Source organism: Stigmatopora argus, chromosome 23, assembly GCF_051989625.1.
Source record: "Stigmatopora argus isolate UIUO_Sarg chromosome 23, RoL_Sarg_1.0, whole genome shotgun sequence".
Lineage (NCBI taxonomy): Eukaryota > Metazoa > Chordata > Actinopteri > Syngnathiformes > Syngnathidae > Stigmatopora > Stigmatopora argus.
Window position 1 is genome coordinate 2,827,063 of NC_135409.1, and position 13,339 is coordinate 2,840,401.

The window sequence follows — 13,339 nt, forward strand, 5'->3', positions numbered from 1 at the left end:
ACAATCTGTAAATGTGAGACAAACGACCACACCACGTAAATTTGACGTCGGGTGAGGTTGAACTTGAGTCGGGAAAAGGTTCAAGGTCACACCTCTTGAGTCAGAGGTCAAATTAAAAATAAAATGACAAGATAAAAGCGACTCCCTTGGAAAGAATGCGGGCCTGCTTTCTACTGCTCATACTGATAAGACTTTGGTTTTGTCTCTGAAATAAAAAGCGTCATTGTCGTACATGTCCACGCAAGCCTGAGTTCACGTTTACCTGAAAGCTACCTGCGGGAAACACTCAGCCTTCACCGGAAACAGAAATATATACGTATATAGTATTTCCATTTGGCTTGTCCATGTTTTCAATTTTTTATTGTCAAAAAATAAAGGAGATGAGTTTACAAAGGTTCAAGCCACACACGCTAAAGCGACAGAAGTGCCGTCATCTTATGTGTTAGCGGGTCGTGGGGAAAAAACAAAATGTCCGCACTCCCGATCCTCGCAAAAAAAATTAAACTATACAAGAACATGTGCTACGCCGCCAATAGAGACAGATTCATTTTTTCCTTTTAACAGTTAAAAAGCAGAACACCGGATTTAAATGTAAAAATGTGAGGGGCTAGGCAAAGGGGCCAGTCGAATAAACTGCTCGCCCCTAACCCACCCCCCAAAAAAGTAAAATTCCACCATTTTGAAAGTACAAACATTTGACAAAATGCCCCGAGACAATAACATAAACAAAAATGTTAAAAGTGATATTACTGTACAATTCGAGGGCATCTGGGAACGCCGTTTTCCTTTTCCGCCAACGTTCCAGAATGCGGTCTGAGGATGACAAAAAAACCCCAATAAAAAACACTTCAAAAAAAGCATTTCATAATAATGCAAATTACGTAGAGAAACATGCGATTCACTTGATGAAAACAATTTTGAATTGCTTGACAGCACTAGTTTATATGTATATTTTTGGGTGGTAATTTCATTTTTTCCACTTCCCAGCCACTGCAATTCTGTTGTTTTACAAATGTATAATTCTACCAAAAATACTGTCAAAGTCAAGTAAATTTGAAACAAAAACCAACCACGAAATGGTGCTAAATTTAGCATGGTGCAATCTAATTAGCATAATGGGTAGGCGTGGTTCGGCGCCCGCTCACCCTGAAAACGAGGCCATTCCAGCTCGGCCTGTCAGAAGAGTCCGCAGTCTTTGAGGTTGTTCTTGATGATGACGTCGGTGACGGCGTCGAAGACGAACTGCACGTTTTTGGTGTCGGTGGCGCACGTGAAGTGCGTATAGACCTCGTGGGTTTGCTTGCGCCTGTGCAAGTCTTCAAACTGACACTGGATGTAGGCTGCCGCTTCCTCATACGTGTTGGAACCTGCTGCCACGTTTAACATCAAAATGTGTCTTTGTTTTACAAATCAACTACTAGTGTTCTGTAAAATAATCTCCCTTATCAAATGTTGCTCCCAAAGTGGTTTTGTAAGGTGAATATGGTTTTATATGGTGTCAACTTATACGTTTTTTGATGATTTCAAATTGTGTACGCCGTATAACAACTTTTGTACGGGATTTTTTAGTCCGTTTTTTTTCTAAAACCGATCTCGTTTTACCTATTTCGGCTCTAATCCGCAGGCGAAAATGTCATCGTCGACTGCTAACATTGTCATGCTTTAAGCATGATATGCGCACGTGCATTCCTTTCACAGGTCCGCCTTTTGACAATATAAATATAGCGTGTCAGCAAGCAATGTACCCAGACAGTCAAGCTGTCAGCGTCATACAGCAACATCTACAGAATCTTGAATTTAATGCATACTGATTGGGCACCCCGTCCACTTTGGAGAAAATTTTAGACTTTGAAGTCCGCCCTATGTGAGCAAATATGTTGCATTTGTACGTTTTTTATTGCTTAATAAGGGAAATTGCAATCATTAATAAGGGGAGCAATTGGCCGAGGTTGACAGGTATGTTGTTTTGACAGCTCACTGCGTGCTGTGGTTCTTTGACTCTCACAGTTTAAAATTGTGGCTCTTTGTGTCTAACTTGTTCGCCACCCCTCCTCTAAGCGTTGTGATTGGCTCAGGGACATGACTGTTTTTTTTTAAAGCAAGTTTTGCCATACCTGCATACTCCGGGTAGCAGATGGTGAGCGGGCTCTTCTTGATCTTCTCCTCAAACAAGTCTTTCTTGTTGAGGAAGAGGATGATGGACGTGTCGGCGAACCACTTGTTGTTGCAGATGCTGTCAAAGAGCTTCATGCTCTCGTGCATTCGGTTCTAAGGGGCAGAAAATTCACCCGTTGAGCGCCGTTGAACGCGCAGCCGGGGGGAATGGCGAACGCACCATCTCCTCGTCTTCGGCCAGCACCAGGTCGTAGTCGCTGAGCGCCACGCAGAAGATGATGGCGGTCACGCCCTCGAAGCAGTGGATCCACTTTTTGCGCTCCGAGCGCTGACCGCCCACGTCGAACATCCTGTTGGCAAGGAGCGTTTGTTTTGACAATCTGCGGAGACGTCACCACTTCCCGTCCGCGTCCGCCGACGATTCGTGACCGACGGGTTTGACAGAAGGGGAATTTTGCGGGCCGGTGAGTCACGGGTGGGGGCGGATCCGACGCGCTCACTTGAAATGGAGGTCCTTGAAGGTGAAGTGCGTCTCCACGATGCCGGTGGTCTTCACGCGGGTCCTCAAAACGTCCTGCTGCGTGGGGACGTACGCGCCCTGCGAGATACGCTCCAGATCGTTCAGGTAGCTGTCAGGAATCCACGTTAAAATTAGCGTTGGACCGACGCCGATAGAGTACAGTTGCCCACACGCTACTATAATGACGCAATCGGAGAGTACTGTATTGTTCAAAATATAGTTCGCATGAGGGAAAACATGCACAATGAAAAGGGAAAAAATATATATAAGTCAAATTTGATTTCATAAAATCCAAATCAAATAACAGACGTCATCTAAAGAACAAGAATAGCGGCAACAACAGGCTGAATAGAATTTTTGACCAAAATAGTAAGTGAAATTTTTGTGCAAGCCCTTTTCAGTCGTTTTTATAAGTTACAGGCGATTCTACCGGTTCGCCGTGGCGACCCCTGAGATGATAAACAAAAAGTCCACCCACCGCCAAGGTTGAAATGATCAACACAGGTCTAGAATGCATTAATGCGGTTCAGTCTAAAACTAACAAATGAAATAAAATAAAAATATGTGAAGATTTTCACACATAAGTTGCACCCCCAGCCAAACTATTACAAAAAAAACTGTGACTTATAGTCCGGATAATACGGTACAAAGAAAATAAGTGCCAATGCCCTCCCACCAACTCACTGACCGATACTGTATTTGGTGACTCACTAAGCGGCTGAGTCATTGAGCTGGTACTCGCGGGAGCGTCCGAAGCAAGCCTGAACGCCGGCGTCCCGCCACAGGCGCTTGATGACGCCGGCCAGTTCTGCCGTCATGAAGCCCTCTTCGGCCGAGCCTGCCAGCACGAAAAGCTGTCGCGCGTCGTCCTGCCGGGACGGGACGGGGCAGGATGGGAGAGTGGGAATGGTCAGGATGGGACAGGACAGGAAAGTGGGAATGGTCCATTGTGGCTGACGGTAAAAAGGACAGACTTACGGCGCGGGCGGCGTTGCCAAAGTCGATCTTGAGGCGACCCATGGCTCGGATAATGGCGATGATGGACTGGATGGTGTTGCTGTACACCACCGCCTTGTACTGCTTGCACTCTTCTTCCGAGTAGCCCGCCTCGTGGATGATTCTGACACAAAAAAACAACAATAAAAAAAAAAAATCCCCATAATGACAGTGGCCATCACTATTAGCGATAGTCGTGCCCTCCAATGGCAATTGACAGAAAACCATATTGTACTCGCCATTGAGAAAAGAGATCATGCTGAAGATATTTTATTTGATTTTCATCGCCAATCAAAAATGTTTAACTATATTTCAAATGAAGCGAAATCACAGGTGTCAAGGTTAGTGTACATCATTTAAACTCATTTATTCCTTTTGATTAGACTTGTCAACAGCTCTGAGAAAAGATCTAGTTCTCAAGCTAACTTTGGAAATATTTAACACAACAGAGTGTGTAACGTTTGCATGCCGGTGCAAAAGAAATGGGACTCACTTCATCTGCTTGACGATGGTGCTCTTGCCCGACTCTCCGGCACCTGCGCGAGAGGGACACATGACACGCGCCGCTTTATTACACCTTCAATAATTCAACAAACTCCAGCCGTCTCGCTTTGGCTATCTATTTGCAAGGGCCATGAAAAAGCGGAGCGGCTCAGCTGATGTTTGGGAGGTTTTGAGGAGGCTCAGAAAAAAAAGCCCAAAACAAAACACTGTGTCGATTAGCTCTTAGCGTCAAAACAAAGAAGGAAATGGCAATGTAACGCGTACTTTCAGATAAACAAAGCGGCCATCTCGATGTGTTGTGTAATTCCTCGATAATTACTTTATGTCACCATATAAATTCAGAAGAGCCTGGCCTTTTTTTGCTATAACTGCAAACTGGAATATACCATTTCATAAAATTCCATTTTGCTTGGGGTCGTTTCTGTAAAAGGATTTAATGCAATCTATTGTAATATTGTAGCCAAGCCTTTTATCATAATACTGTACTTGTATTGGACTATATTCATCATGCGATGACATTTTACATTTTCAGGTTTTGTTTTTCTTATGTGATCTTGCTATTTTTGTTTGAACAATGAGACTTGCTTTTTAATTTTTCGTGAATATTATGCCTTGAATTAAATGTTTTTTTCCCCAGAAATTTACTAACCGACTTTAAATCCATTGTAAAATAATACCCTCCTAATATGTCAAATGCATTTTTGTAAACATTCCTTCTTCGGATAAAAAACTTTTTAATTGAAAAAAAAAACAGCGCCTTTGCTGGTTACCATCAAGTACTGCAAGTACTTTACAAAACCACCAAATGAGCACCAAGTTTCGGTTTTAGCCTCGGTGATAGGTAAATACATTGAGCAAAACACGCAACTACGGGCCCTTTTAACATTTTTAATGCTGTACTTGTCAAACAAGCAGTAACTGGAAGAGTCCCGCTGGAGTTAGCTTGGCAAAATTTGTCTGCCTCGTCCGCAAACTCGACTTGACACGCCGAGGCAAGTGGAGGAATGCGCCAAAATATCAATGTCTGCAATAAAATGGCAGCGAAGGATCAGTGTTTGACTGCGATAAGACGTCCGTTGCCATCCATGGCAGCCATCTGACCCTGAATCGAAATGTCCTGGTAACCCACATACTGCAAGTGTGTATGTCAACATTTGCCCAAGTGTGGAAAAGTTCCTCACCTCAGGTCTCTGTTTACAAGCATAACAGAGTTGCCCTGTGTGCAAATAATGAGGACAAACTGCATTTTGCCATAACACAATGAGATTATGTTCCTTTTAATTTGTTGAGTGTCACTTCCAAGAATTGTTTGTTGCAGAAATTTGGCAAAATCTAGACCTCTGTCAAGGGAATGGCACTATTATTTTCATAGCTATCATTTTTTTATCTGCTAAGTTGGCAAACTAAACTGACAATTATGAAGGCATTTAAAAGCCACATAGACGGTTTGACCAGATTTTCCCAAAAGGATAATTATCGACGTCAATGGAAGTGAATGAGTTAAAAGGTGCTCAAACAAATTAGTTTGGAGGGTGAAGTTTTATTTAAAAAAATACAGAAAAAGTAAATATAGTGGGTTTTGCGAGGGATTTTAAATTGAAATGTAAAATTTAAAATTCAAGGATGAAAGTTCGTAGTGGAAGTTGGAGGTTAGGAACTAAAAAAAAAACATTAAAAAGGGGGCAATGGACGCGGACGTTGAAGCTGGGCGTCGACCACCACCACCAGGGAAGACCTCCGCCCACAGCACCCTGTTTCGAATCGCCTCTTACCCAGCAGCAGCAGCTTGACCTCCCGGGCCGCCTTCTCGCCATCGTCCCTCAGGTTCCTGTCGATCATTTTGCTCCGCTCCACCGCCGCCCTGTCCTCCGTGCTCAGGGTGCAACCCATCCTCGACCGGCTAGAACGTCTTCACTAAAACCACATTAAATGGTTAATGTTCCCCTCGTTGACTCACGCACGCCCTTTTCAAGAACAAGAGGGGATAAAAAGAAGAAATCGATGCCTTGGAGACGGCCAATCGACTCTTATAGCCAGAACGAGTAGCGTCCGTAGCGCCGAGGTGTGGGCCGATTTGTATCCGAGATGGGCGCGAGCTGGCCGGAGTAGAAAATGGTCAGTGGTGCCTCTCACGTCTCCCGCTGGAGCTCAGCTCCATTCGTTGCAGCGGCAGTAGTTGAAATGAGTGAAGGAGGAGGAGCAACAACTGGACTGGCAAATGATCGAGTTAACACAACCCATTTCCTAGTTTAATCTTCACAATAAAGCAACATTGCCGTCACACTATTTATTAATTCGTGTCACAAATACGAATTATTCCTCTCACAAGCAATCGTACTTCCATGAACGGGGAAATGTTGTTCGTAAATGGCTTAGTTGGCGTCTAAAGTATTAAATTAAGACCCGTATTTTCACAAGAATTCGTCAATATAACGGAAAACGGCAGCGGCCAGTCAATGTCTTGACGAATAAACAACCGCCATTGACAGAGACGGGCGTCAAATTGATTTAAATGGGAATGATTGGCACTGGCGGCGATAGACGTCCATTCCAATTTGACTGGGGATCTAGCAGCGATCGGCCAGTCAAATTTGATTAAAAATAAACTAAAACGAGTGTTGATGTTCCTTAGTTTTAGTGTTGTAGTGCGAACAATCTAAAACTGGACTTTTAAAGTAACTCTGGTTCTTCAATCACCATCAATGGCAGCTAGCGAGTTAATAACCCTAATAGTTCCACTATGAATAAATGACCAAATTCAAGCAAATCATCAGAGAATTCCTTAAACTGTTCTCCACAATGATATTGCCGTGGGAAATAAAGCCTGGTGGCAGCGACCGTTGTAGACCACCCAACCCCAAAGACCCCTCTCCCCGCCTGCTCACTCATCCGTAGATTAGTCATTGTTTGTGGATTAAGTAATTCTGCTGCTGTGCAAAAGTCTGCACAATCAACAGTGTGTTCAAAGGTTGCTAGTGTTCACAGAAGCGCACAACCAAATGTGTGCTATTGGGGCGTGTGGTCTTTTTTTTGGGTGGTCGCCCTGTGACAGCTTGGTTGAAGTCAGGTGTCGTGTATGGCGGAAGATTACACATACAGTGGTATCTCGACATACGAGTGCCCCGACATACGAGCAATTTGAGATACGAGTAAAATTTTGAACAAATATTTATCTTGAGATACGAGAAAAAATTTGATATACGAGCAGACAGCGGACGCGAGAGGCTGCTCATAAGAACATCATGGGCACTGTCTCTCTCCCCGCAACTCCCTCGTGTAATGTCTCTGTGGTCGCAACTCCCTCGTGTAATGTTTCTGCGAGCACTGGGCGGAGCGTTGCATTTTTTCAGTGTTTTTCCCCCATTATTCAGTGTGAATGGCGTATATACTACTTTTCGTTGGCAAGTGGTCGTGCGTTATCCTATTGTGAGGACATTTGTGTGCATCATTTTGGGAATATTTTGAAGGGAATACAAAAGCAAAGATCAAGGTTGCATGTGAAAGTCAGGGTGGAGGCGGGCCAAATAGAGCCAACCCGGGAGAAGAACGGTATCAACATTTAAAACAAAATTAGAATTAAGTTTAGTGTAAAGTTAGATTAATTTTATTTCTGAGTGTGTCTGCATCGTAATCCAAGTTCATTTAAATTTGTTTATGTTATTTTACGAGCGCGTTGCCGCGCAAAAAGTCCCCCCCCCCTCTCTCCCTGTCCGTTTCTCTCTCTCCCCCCATGCAAAATCCGTATAATTTTAGTAGTATTAAACACATTTTAGTAATATTAAACCACTAGCTATTTGTTACTTTGTTAATAGATGGCGAATTAGAACAAATAAAAATGTTTTTCCAATCCAATGTCCTGTTTTTGGTGTTTTTTCAGAGGGTTGGAACGAAATAATTTGTTTTTAGTTCATTTCTATGGGAAACGTTTGTTTGAGTTACAAGAATATCGACATACAAGCTCAGTCCCGGAACGGATTAAGCACTGTATTTCTAAAACCGGTTTTACTGTGTGTCTTTAGGGCAATAGTACCCAAAAAGACCCCCCCAAAAACCTTTTTAAGGATTATACTAGGGTTGTAAGAATTAATTGATGTGTATCAATATATTCAATTGTACTGAAGGCATAGAATCTAACTCGATCAAAATGCAAAATGATAACTTTATCATGCTGTTTTATTTTTAAAAGATCTGATGTCTCATCAACAAAATTGTTTCACACTTCAAAACTGGTTTGTATTTTTGGAGCTGGTGTTCAATATTTTGTATTAAATTGACGGAAGGCTCTTGAATCGAATCGTCGCAGAATATCTTTGAATGGTCCAAAGAATCGATAATGTATTATACGATCATGAAAAATGTCCCACCACATAAATATTTTTCTACCTCCACCCCTTTTCGTCAGGGCCACGTGTTGCTGGAGCCTACCCAGATTTATTTACACAGGCTGCATCTGGTTTGACAAGGCAATGTCTGTCGAAGTGTGATTGGCACTGCCCTCCAGTGGTAAGAAGAACGCACGCGTCCATTGGACAAATTCTGGTACAGACGCACAGACCACCCGCCGTCCAAATCCATCCGTTTGACGTCACGCTGTGGAGCTAATCAAGCTGCACTTTGAAACGAGCCGCATCTGCCTGACAGCCGACTAACTCTGTGATACTTAAAAAAAAATGTTGAGAAATGGAAAACTAACAGCGCCCAAACACGAGCGACTAACACGGGTTTGAAAGACCTCTCGAAGACACACGGAATGCTGACTTAAGACCGCACGTGAGTTGCTTGCCTCGAAATTACTTGTCGACCTTTCGAACGCTTATCAGCTAATAAGATAGTGCTGATACCCGCCGGCCGCTTGAACGTTAAACCCTTGGAGACCGCATAAAAGTACCATTCACCGTTCCAGAGACGACGGCGCACACCTCGCACCTCGTATTAGACGCTCTGAAGTCGAAGCCGGCGACAGGCACCGCATACGAAAGACGGCGCAAACACAGAGAGAGCGATGGGCTGCTGTAACAGGAGCTGCGGGTTGATCGCCGGAATCGCCATCGGGGCGGCGCTGGCCCTGCTGGGTGGCATCCTCTTCCCAGTGGGGGACAATCTCATCGTAGAATCGGTCTTAGAGGTAGGCACGAGTCGCCAGAGAAATCTCGAGCTGGTTGTCAGTAGGAAAAATGCTAGCAACCATCTGTGCTTCAGTCTGGATAAAAATAGTCTCGTCTGTCGGGGTGCGCGCGGGGGTCTAGGAAGCCGTCATCCAGAACGGAACGCCGACGTACGAGAACTGGTTGACACAGGGAGGAGGGACGTTGAGACAGTTCTGGTTCTTTGACGTCCAGAACGCCAGGGAGGTGGTGGAGGAAGGTGCCACCCCTGTCGTCGTGGAGAAGGGACCTTACAGCTATTGGTAAACTTGGATGACTCGACCCGGCACCGTGTGGTATTTATATTATCCACTCATCTTTTTCAGGACCAGATACTTGCCCAAAATGACTGTCAAGTTCAACCCGAACGACACCGTTTCCTACTCCATTTTGAACGAGGCAGTCTTTGAGCCGTTGTATTCGTCGGGAACGGAAATGGACGTGATCAGCACCTTGAACTTGGCGGTGGCGGTAAGAAAATAGTTAGAATTGAATTGAATTGAATAGAATTGAATGCTTTTATTGTCATTATAAAGGTATAATAAGATTTAAAGTTTCACCACATAGTGCACAAATAACAATAAACAGACAAATAAATAATAATTAATAGCCCTCATATCCGATAATAACTTTATTGAGGGTGAGCTAACCTAATGAATCAGCCATACAGCATTAACGATCAAACCCTGAGATAAAATTTCTCGCCGTGTCACATTTTCTAATTTTTCACATACTATTTAGCATTGCTGTGTCATGGCACTAGGTTCATCGTTTAGGTATCTGTTCTGACCCAGAGCTGCCGTACATTTTAATTTATTTCCTTTCAAAGATGGCCCTCAAACATGGCGTCACAAACACTGAAGGAAAATGTGAGCAGAAGCAGTTTGGATGTTTGTGTGTATGTGAATGTGTTTTTCCGCAAGGCACACAAACGTCGTAGCTTATCTCTGATAGCAACTTCGTGTTTTGAAATTCCTCTAAGGAAAAATTGCCCCGCACCAAAGACAATCTTCCTTATTTTGAGCTTCCTAGTCACGTCTTAATAATAAATAATCAAGTGTTCTTCCTCGCAATGGCAAATGTACAATCAATGATTCTGACATTTATCTGATCCCTGCATCTGGCTAACTTGGTCATTATGAATTGTGACGGTTGACAACCCCGATAAGTGTTTAATCTGTGGCTGTAATCAGATAAATCATAAAAGTTGTCCCTGTGTAGCGGTCATAAAAAAACAACTAAACATTGTCTATGCTCTATGCTGTGTGTTCAAGGGATCATATTCAATAGTTCCAAAATATATGCATTACTTTCTGGAGAAAATGATCAAGTCCAGCAACTCCTCCCTCTTCCAACGGCGCACCGTCAGAGAGCTTCTGTGGGGCTACAGAGACCCCATGCTGAAAACCAAAGTTGGGCTTTTCTCACCCGTTAGTGGCACACACACAAAAATAAACCATCTTTCCCTTTCGCTTACCCAACCTTTAGTCATATATTGGCCGTGGTCGACAGGTATGATATTCTGCTAGCGATTATGCTAATATAAAATCTACTCTTGTCAGTACAACTACACATTTGACGGGCCCTACAACATCTTCACCGGCAAGGACGACGTCACCAAAGTGGGCACCATCGACAAGTGGCGCAGATCCAGGTAAGCGTGGACAACATTTTTTTGGAGGAACTTGCTGGCCATCCAGTTTTTAAAAATAAATGAAAATTTTAAGGACCCTGGACTTCTGGAACGATACGTACTGCAACATGATCAACGGGACCGGTGAGGAGCTTGTGCAGTGAAATGAAAAGTTTTGGGACCGCGTTGATTGTACGGTCCCTCCTTTTCCAGATGGATCCAACTTTGCGCCCTACGTGGATGCCACCAAGCCCCTCTACTTCTTCTCCTCGGACATCTGCAGGTGACGTCTCTCCGTGTACGGGTCCGGACGGCCGCTAGAGGTCACGCCGGTCCCCACTTTGCATCCGGCAGGTCGGTGTCCGCCAGCTACGAGCGGTCGTTGGAGCTGAAGGGAATCCCGGTGTATCGATTCACGCTCCTAGCGTCCACCCTGGCATCGCCACTGGAGAACCCGGACAACCACTGCTACTGCCGTGATCTAGAAACGACAAAGAACTGCAGCATGGCGGGCGTGCTGGACATCAGTTCCTGTCAAAAAGGTCAGTCGCTATGCTTCGTGGGTCTGTTCCAGCTACCAAGTTGTCATGCCCTCTCGTTTTGTTCGCAGGACAGCCAATCTATATCTCCTTACCACACTTCCTCCACGGTAGTCCTTCCCTGCTGGAATCTGTAAAGGGGCTTAAGCCTATTTTGGATGAACACGACACCTACCTGCAGGTGGAACCCGTAAGACCTATTCCCGTTTGGTCGGGAGCGACCCCAGCCCATTTAACACCGCTTTGACCATCTCTTATTTCCGTTTGTGTTTTATTTTAAAATATCTGAATCGCCATTTGGTTTTCTTCTGCCGACTAGATGACCGGAATTACCTTGGGATTTTCCAAGAAAATCCAGGTGAACATGATGTACGGCCCATCTAAAGTCATCACGTGAGTTCCTCTCGTCTTCGAGTCCGGTGCCGGTAACAGATAACTCACAACTTTGTGTATGCTCAAAGGGTTTTGAAGAAAGTTAACAGTTCTACAATTTTCCCTCTGGTCTGGATGAACGAGGTAAGCCGCCCGTCCGGTCGCAGGGTTTTCGAATTCGTCTTGAACCTCACGACTTTCCGATTTCAGTCGGCCGAACTGGACGACGAGTCGGCCACCATGCTGAAGATGGCGTTGGTGGACTCGATCACGATGTTGGACGTGATCCGAAAGCTACTGTTGGGTGTTGGCCTGTTCATCTTCGCTCTCTGCCTGATTTTGTACATCGTCGTCAGGTGCAAGGGCAAACGGATTGTCTGACGCTTTCCACTATGATAGACTTATTATTTATGATTCCCCTTTCATCCGTCATGTGATTTTTGTAGCGCTTCGACTTTAACTCAAGTCTTGTCAATCAGGGATTTTGAGGCGGGCTAATTGGATTGAATTATCTTTTTTTGTCGCTTCAATGGAATAAAAGCACCAGTAGAGCTTCACTTTTTGTTCCCACCCTAAATCACATCAAGTTATTATAATGCCGCAGTGATAACCGGAAGGTGGGTTTTTCTGGAGGGAAAAAAAGCATTTCTTTGACTCGTCCTTTGTGAATTTCGAGACGAACGCCGACTCAGCAAAATGTCAAATGGCAGATTTATGTCCCCGCTGGGATGTGACCAGAAACAACACAAAAGTGGTTTCACTTTCAAATGCAAAACCTTTATACTATATATCAACACTGGAGAAAAAAAAAGATCACTAAAGGTAACTCTTAGCTAAACATTTTCATCCGGCCACAAAGTCTTTCTTTAAAAAAAGACCATTTATAGTAAGGCTTTTTTTTTCTTAAAATAAGACCATGTATAATAAGGCTTTTTTGTTAAAATGAGACCATGTATAGTAAGGCTTTTTTTTCTTTAAAAAAGACCATGTATAGTAAGGCTTTTTTCTTAAAATAAGACCATGTATAGTAAGGCATTTTTGTTGTTAAAATAAGACAATTAAAAAAAAAAAGACCATGAAAAGTAAGGTGTTTTCTATTAAAATAAGACCATGAAAAGTAAGGTGTTTTCTATTAAAATAAGACCATGAAAAGTAAGGCTTTTTATTTAAATAAGACCGTGTATAGTAAGGCTTTTTTCTTAAAATAAGACCATGTATAGTAAGGCATTTTTGTTGTTAAAATAAGACAATTAAAAAAAAAAGACCATGAAAAGTAAGGTGTTTTCTATTAAAATAAGACCATGAAAAGTAAGGTGTTTTCTATTAAAATAAGACCATGAAAAGTAAGGTGTTTTCTATTAAAATAAGACCATGAAAAGTAAGGCTTTTTATTTAAATAAGACCGTGTATAGTAAGGCTTTTTTTTCTTTAAAAAAGACCATGTATACTATACATATAGCAGGGACCTGCTTTGAGATACGAGCTCGTATCTCAAAGCAGGTTTTGCTCGTATCTC

General features: G+C 43.3%; 2 protein-coding genes across 4 annotated transcripts; one reads left to right on the forward strand and one right to left on the reverse strand.

Annotated features, from left to right (window-relative positions):
- Nucleotides 1-338: 338 nt before the first annotated feature.
- gnai1 (guanine nucleotide binding protein (G protein), alpha inhibiting activity polypeptide 1) lies at nt 339-6,803 on the reverse strand. Of its 2 annotated transcripts, none has more exons than XM_077593871.1 (9): nt 5,908-6,803; nt 4,125-4,167; nt 3,614-3,755; nt 3,347-3,504; nt 2,616-2,744; nt 2,336-2,465; nt 2,115-2,268; nt 1,146-1,370; nt 339-813 (listed from the first exon to the last, which is right to left on the reverse strand). In XM_077593871.1, exons 1-8 carry the CDS (start codon nt 6,023-6,025, stop codon nt 1,177-1,179), a joined length of 1,068 nt encoding a protein of 355 aa, XP_077449997.1. In that variant the 5' UTR covers nt 6,026-6,803; the 3' UTR covers nt 339-813; nt 1,146-1,176. The 2 variants fall into 2 exon arrangements, with proteins under 2 accessions (XP_077449997.1, XP_077449999.1); XM_077593873.1 differs by having other exon boundaries at nt 1,146-1,367; nt 5,908-6,791.
- A 1,869-nt stretch (nt 6,804-8,672) lies between these two features.
- cd36 (CD36 molecule (CD36 blood group)) lies at nt 8,673-12,624 on the forward strand. 2 transcript variants are annotated; one of them, XM_077593977.1, is made up of 13 exons: nt 8,673-8,905; nt 9,039-9,260; nt 9,382-9,542; nt 9,606-9,750; nt 10,554-10,709; nt 10,842-10,933; nt 11,007-11,056; nt 11,126-11,195; nt 11,267-11,454; nt 11,523-11,641; nt 11,771-11,844; nt 11,913-11,967; nt 12,034-12,624. In XM_077593977.1, exons 2-13 carry the CDS (start codon nt 9,138-9,140, stop codon nt 12,202-12,204), a joined length of 1,404 nt encoding a protein of 467 aa, XP_077450103.1. In that variant the 5' UTR covers nt 8,673-8,905; nt 9,039-9,137; the 3' UTR covers nt 12,205-12,624. The 2 variants fall into 2 exon arrangements, with proteins under 2 accessions (XP_077450103.1, XP_077450104.1); XM_077593978.1 differs by lacking the exon at nt 10,554-10,709.
- The last annotated feature ends 715 nt before the right edge of the window (nt 12,625-13,339 follow it).

Coding starts and splice junctions, on each gene's coding strand:
- cd36 (XM_077593977.1), top strand. CDS start 9,138: ATGGGCTGCTGTAACAGGAGCTGCGGGTTGATCGCCGGAATCGCCATC. Junction 9,751..10,553: donor CCTTGAACTTGGCGGTGGCG/GTAAGAAAATAG, acceptor TGTGTGTTCAAG/GGATCATATTCAATAGTTCC. Junction 11,968..12,033: donor CTCTGGTCTGGATGAACGAG/GTAAGCCGCCCG, acceptor TTCCGATTTCAG/TCGGCCGAACTGGACGACGA.
- gnai1 (XM_077593871.1), bottom strand. CDS start 6,025: ATGGGTTGCACCCTGAGCACGGAGGACAGGGCGGCGGTGGAGCGGAGC. Junction 4,168..5,907: donor GGTCAAGCTGCTGCTGCTGG/GTAAGAGGCGAT, acceptor CCTCTCGCGCAG/GTGCCGGAGAGTCGGGCAAG. Junction 1,371..2,114: donor CTGCTACCCGGAGTATGCAG/GTATGGCAAAAC, acceptor TAAACGTGGCAG/CAGGTTCCAACACGTATGAG.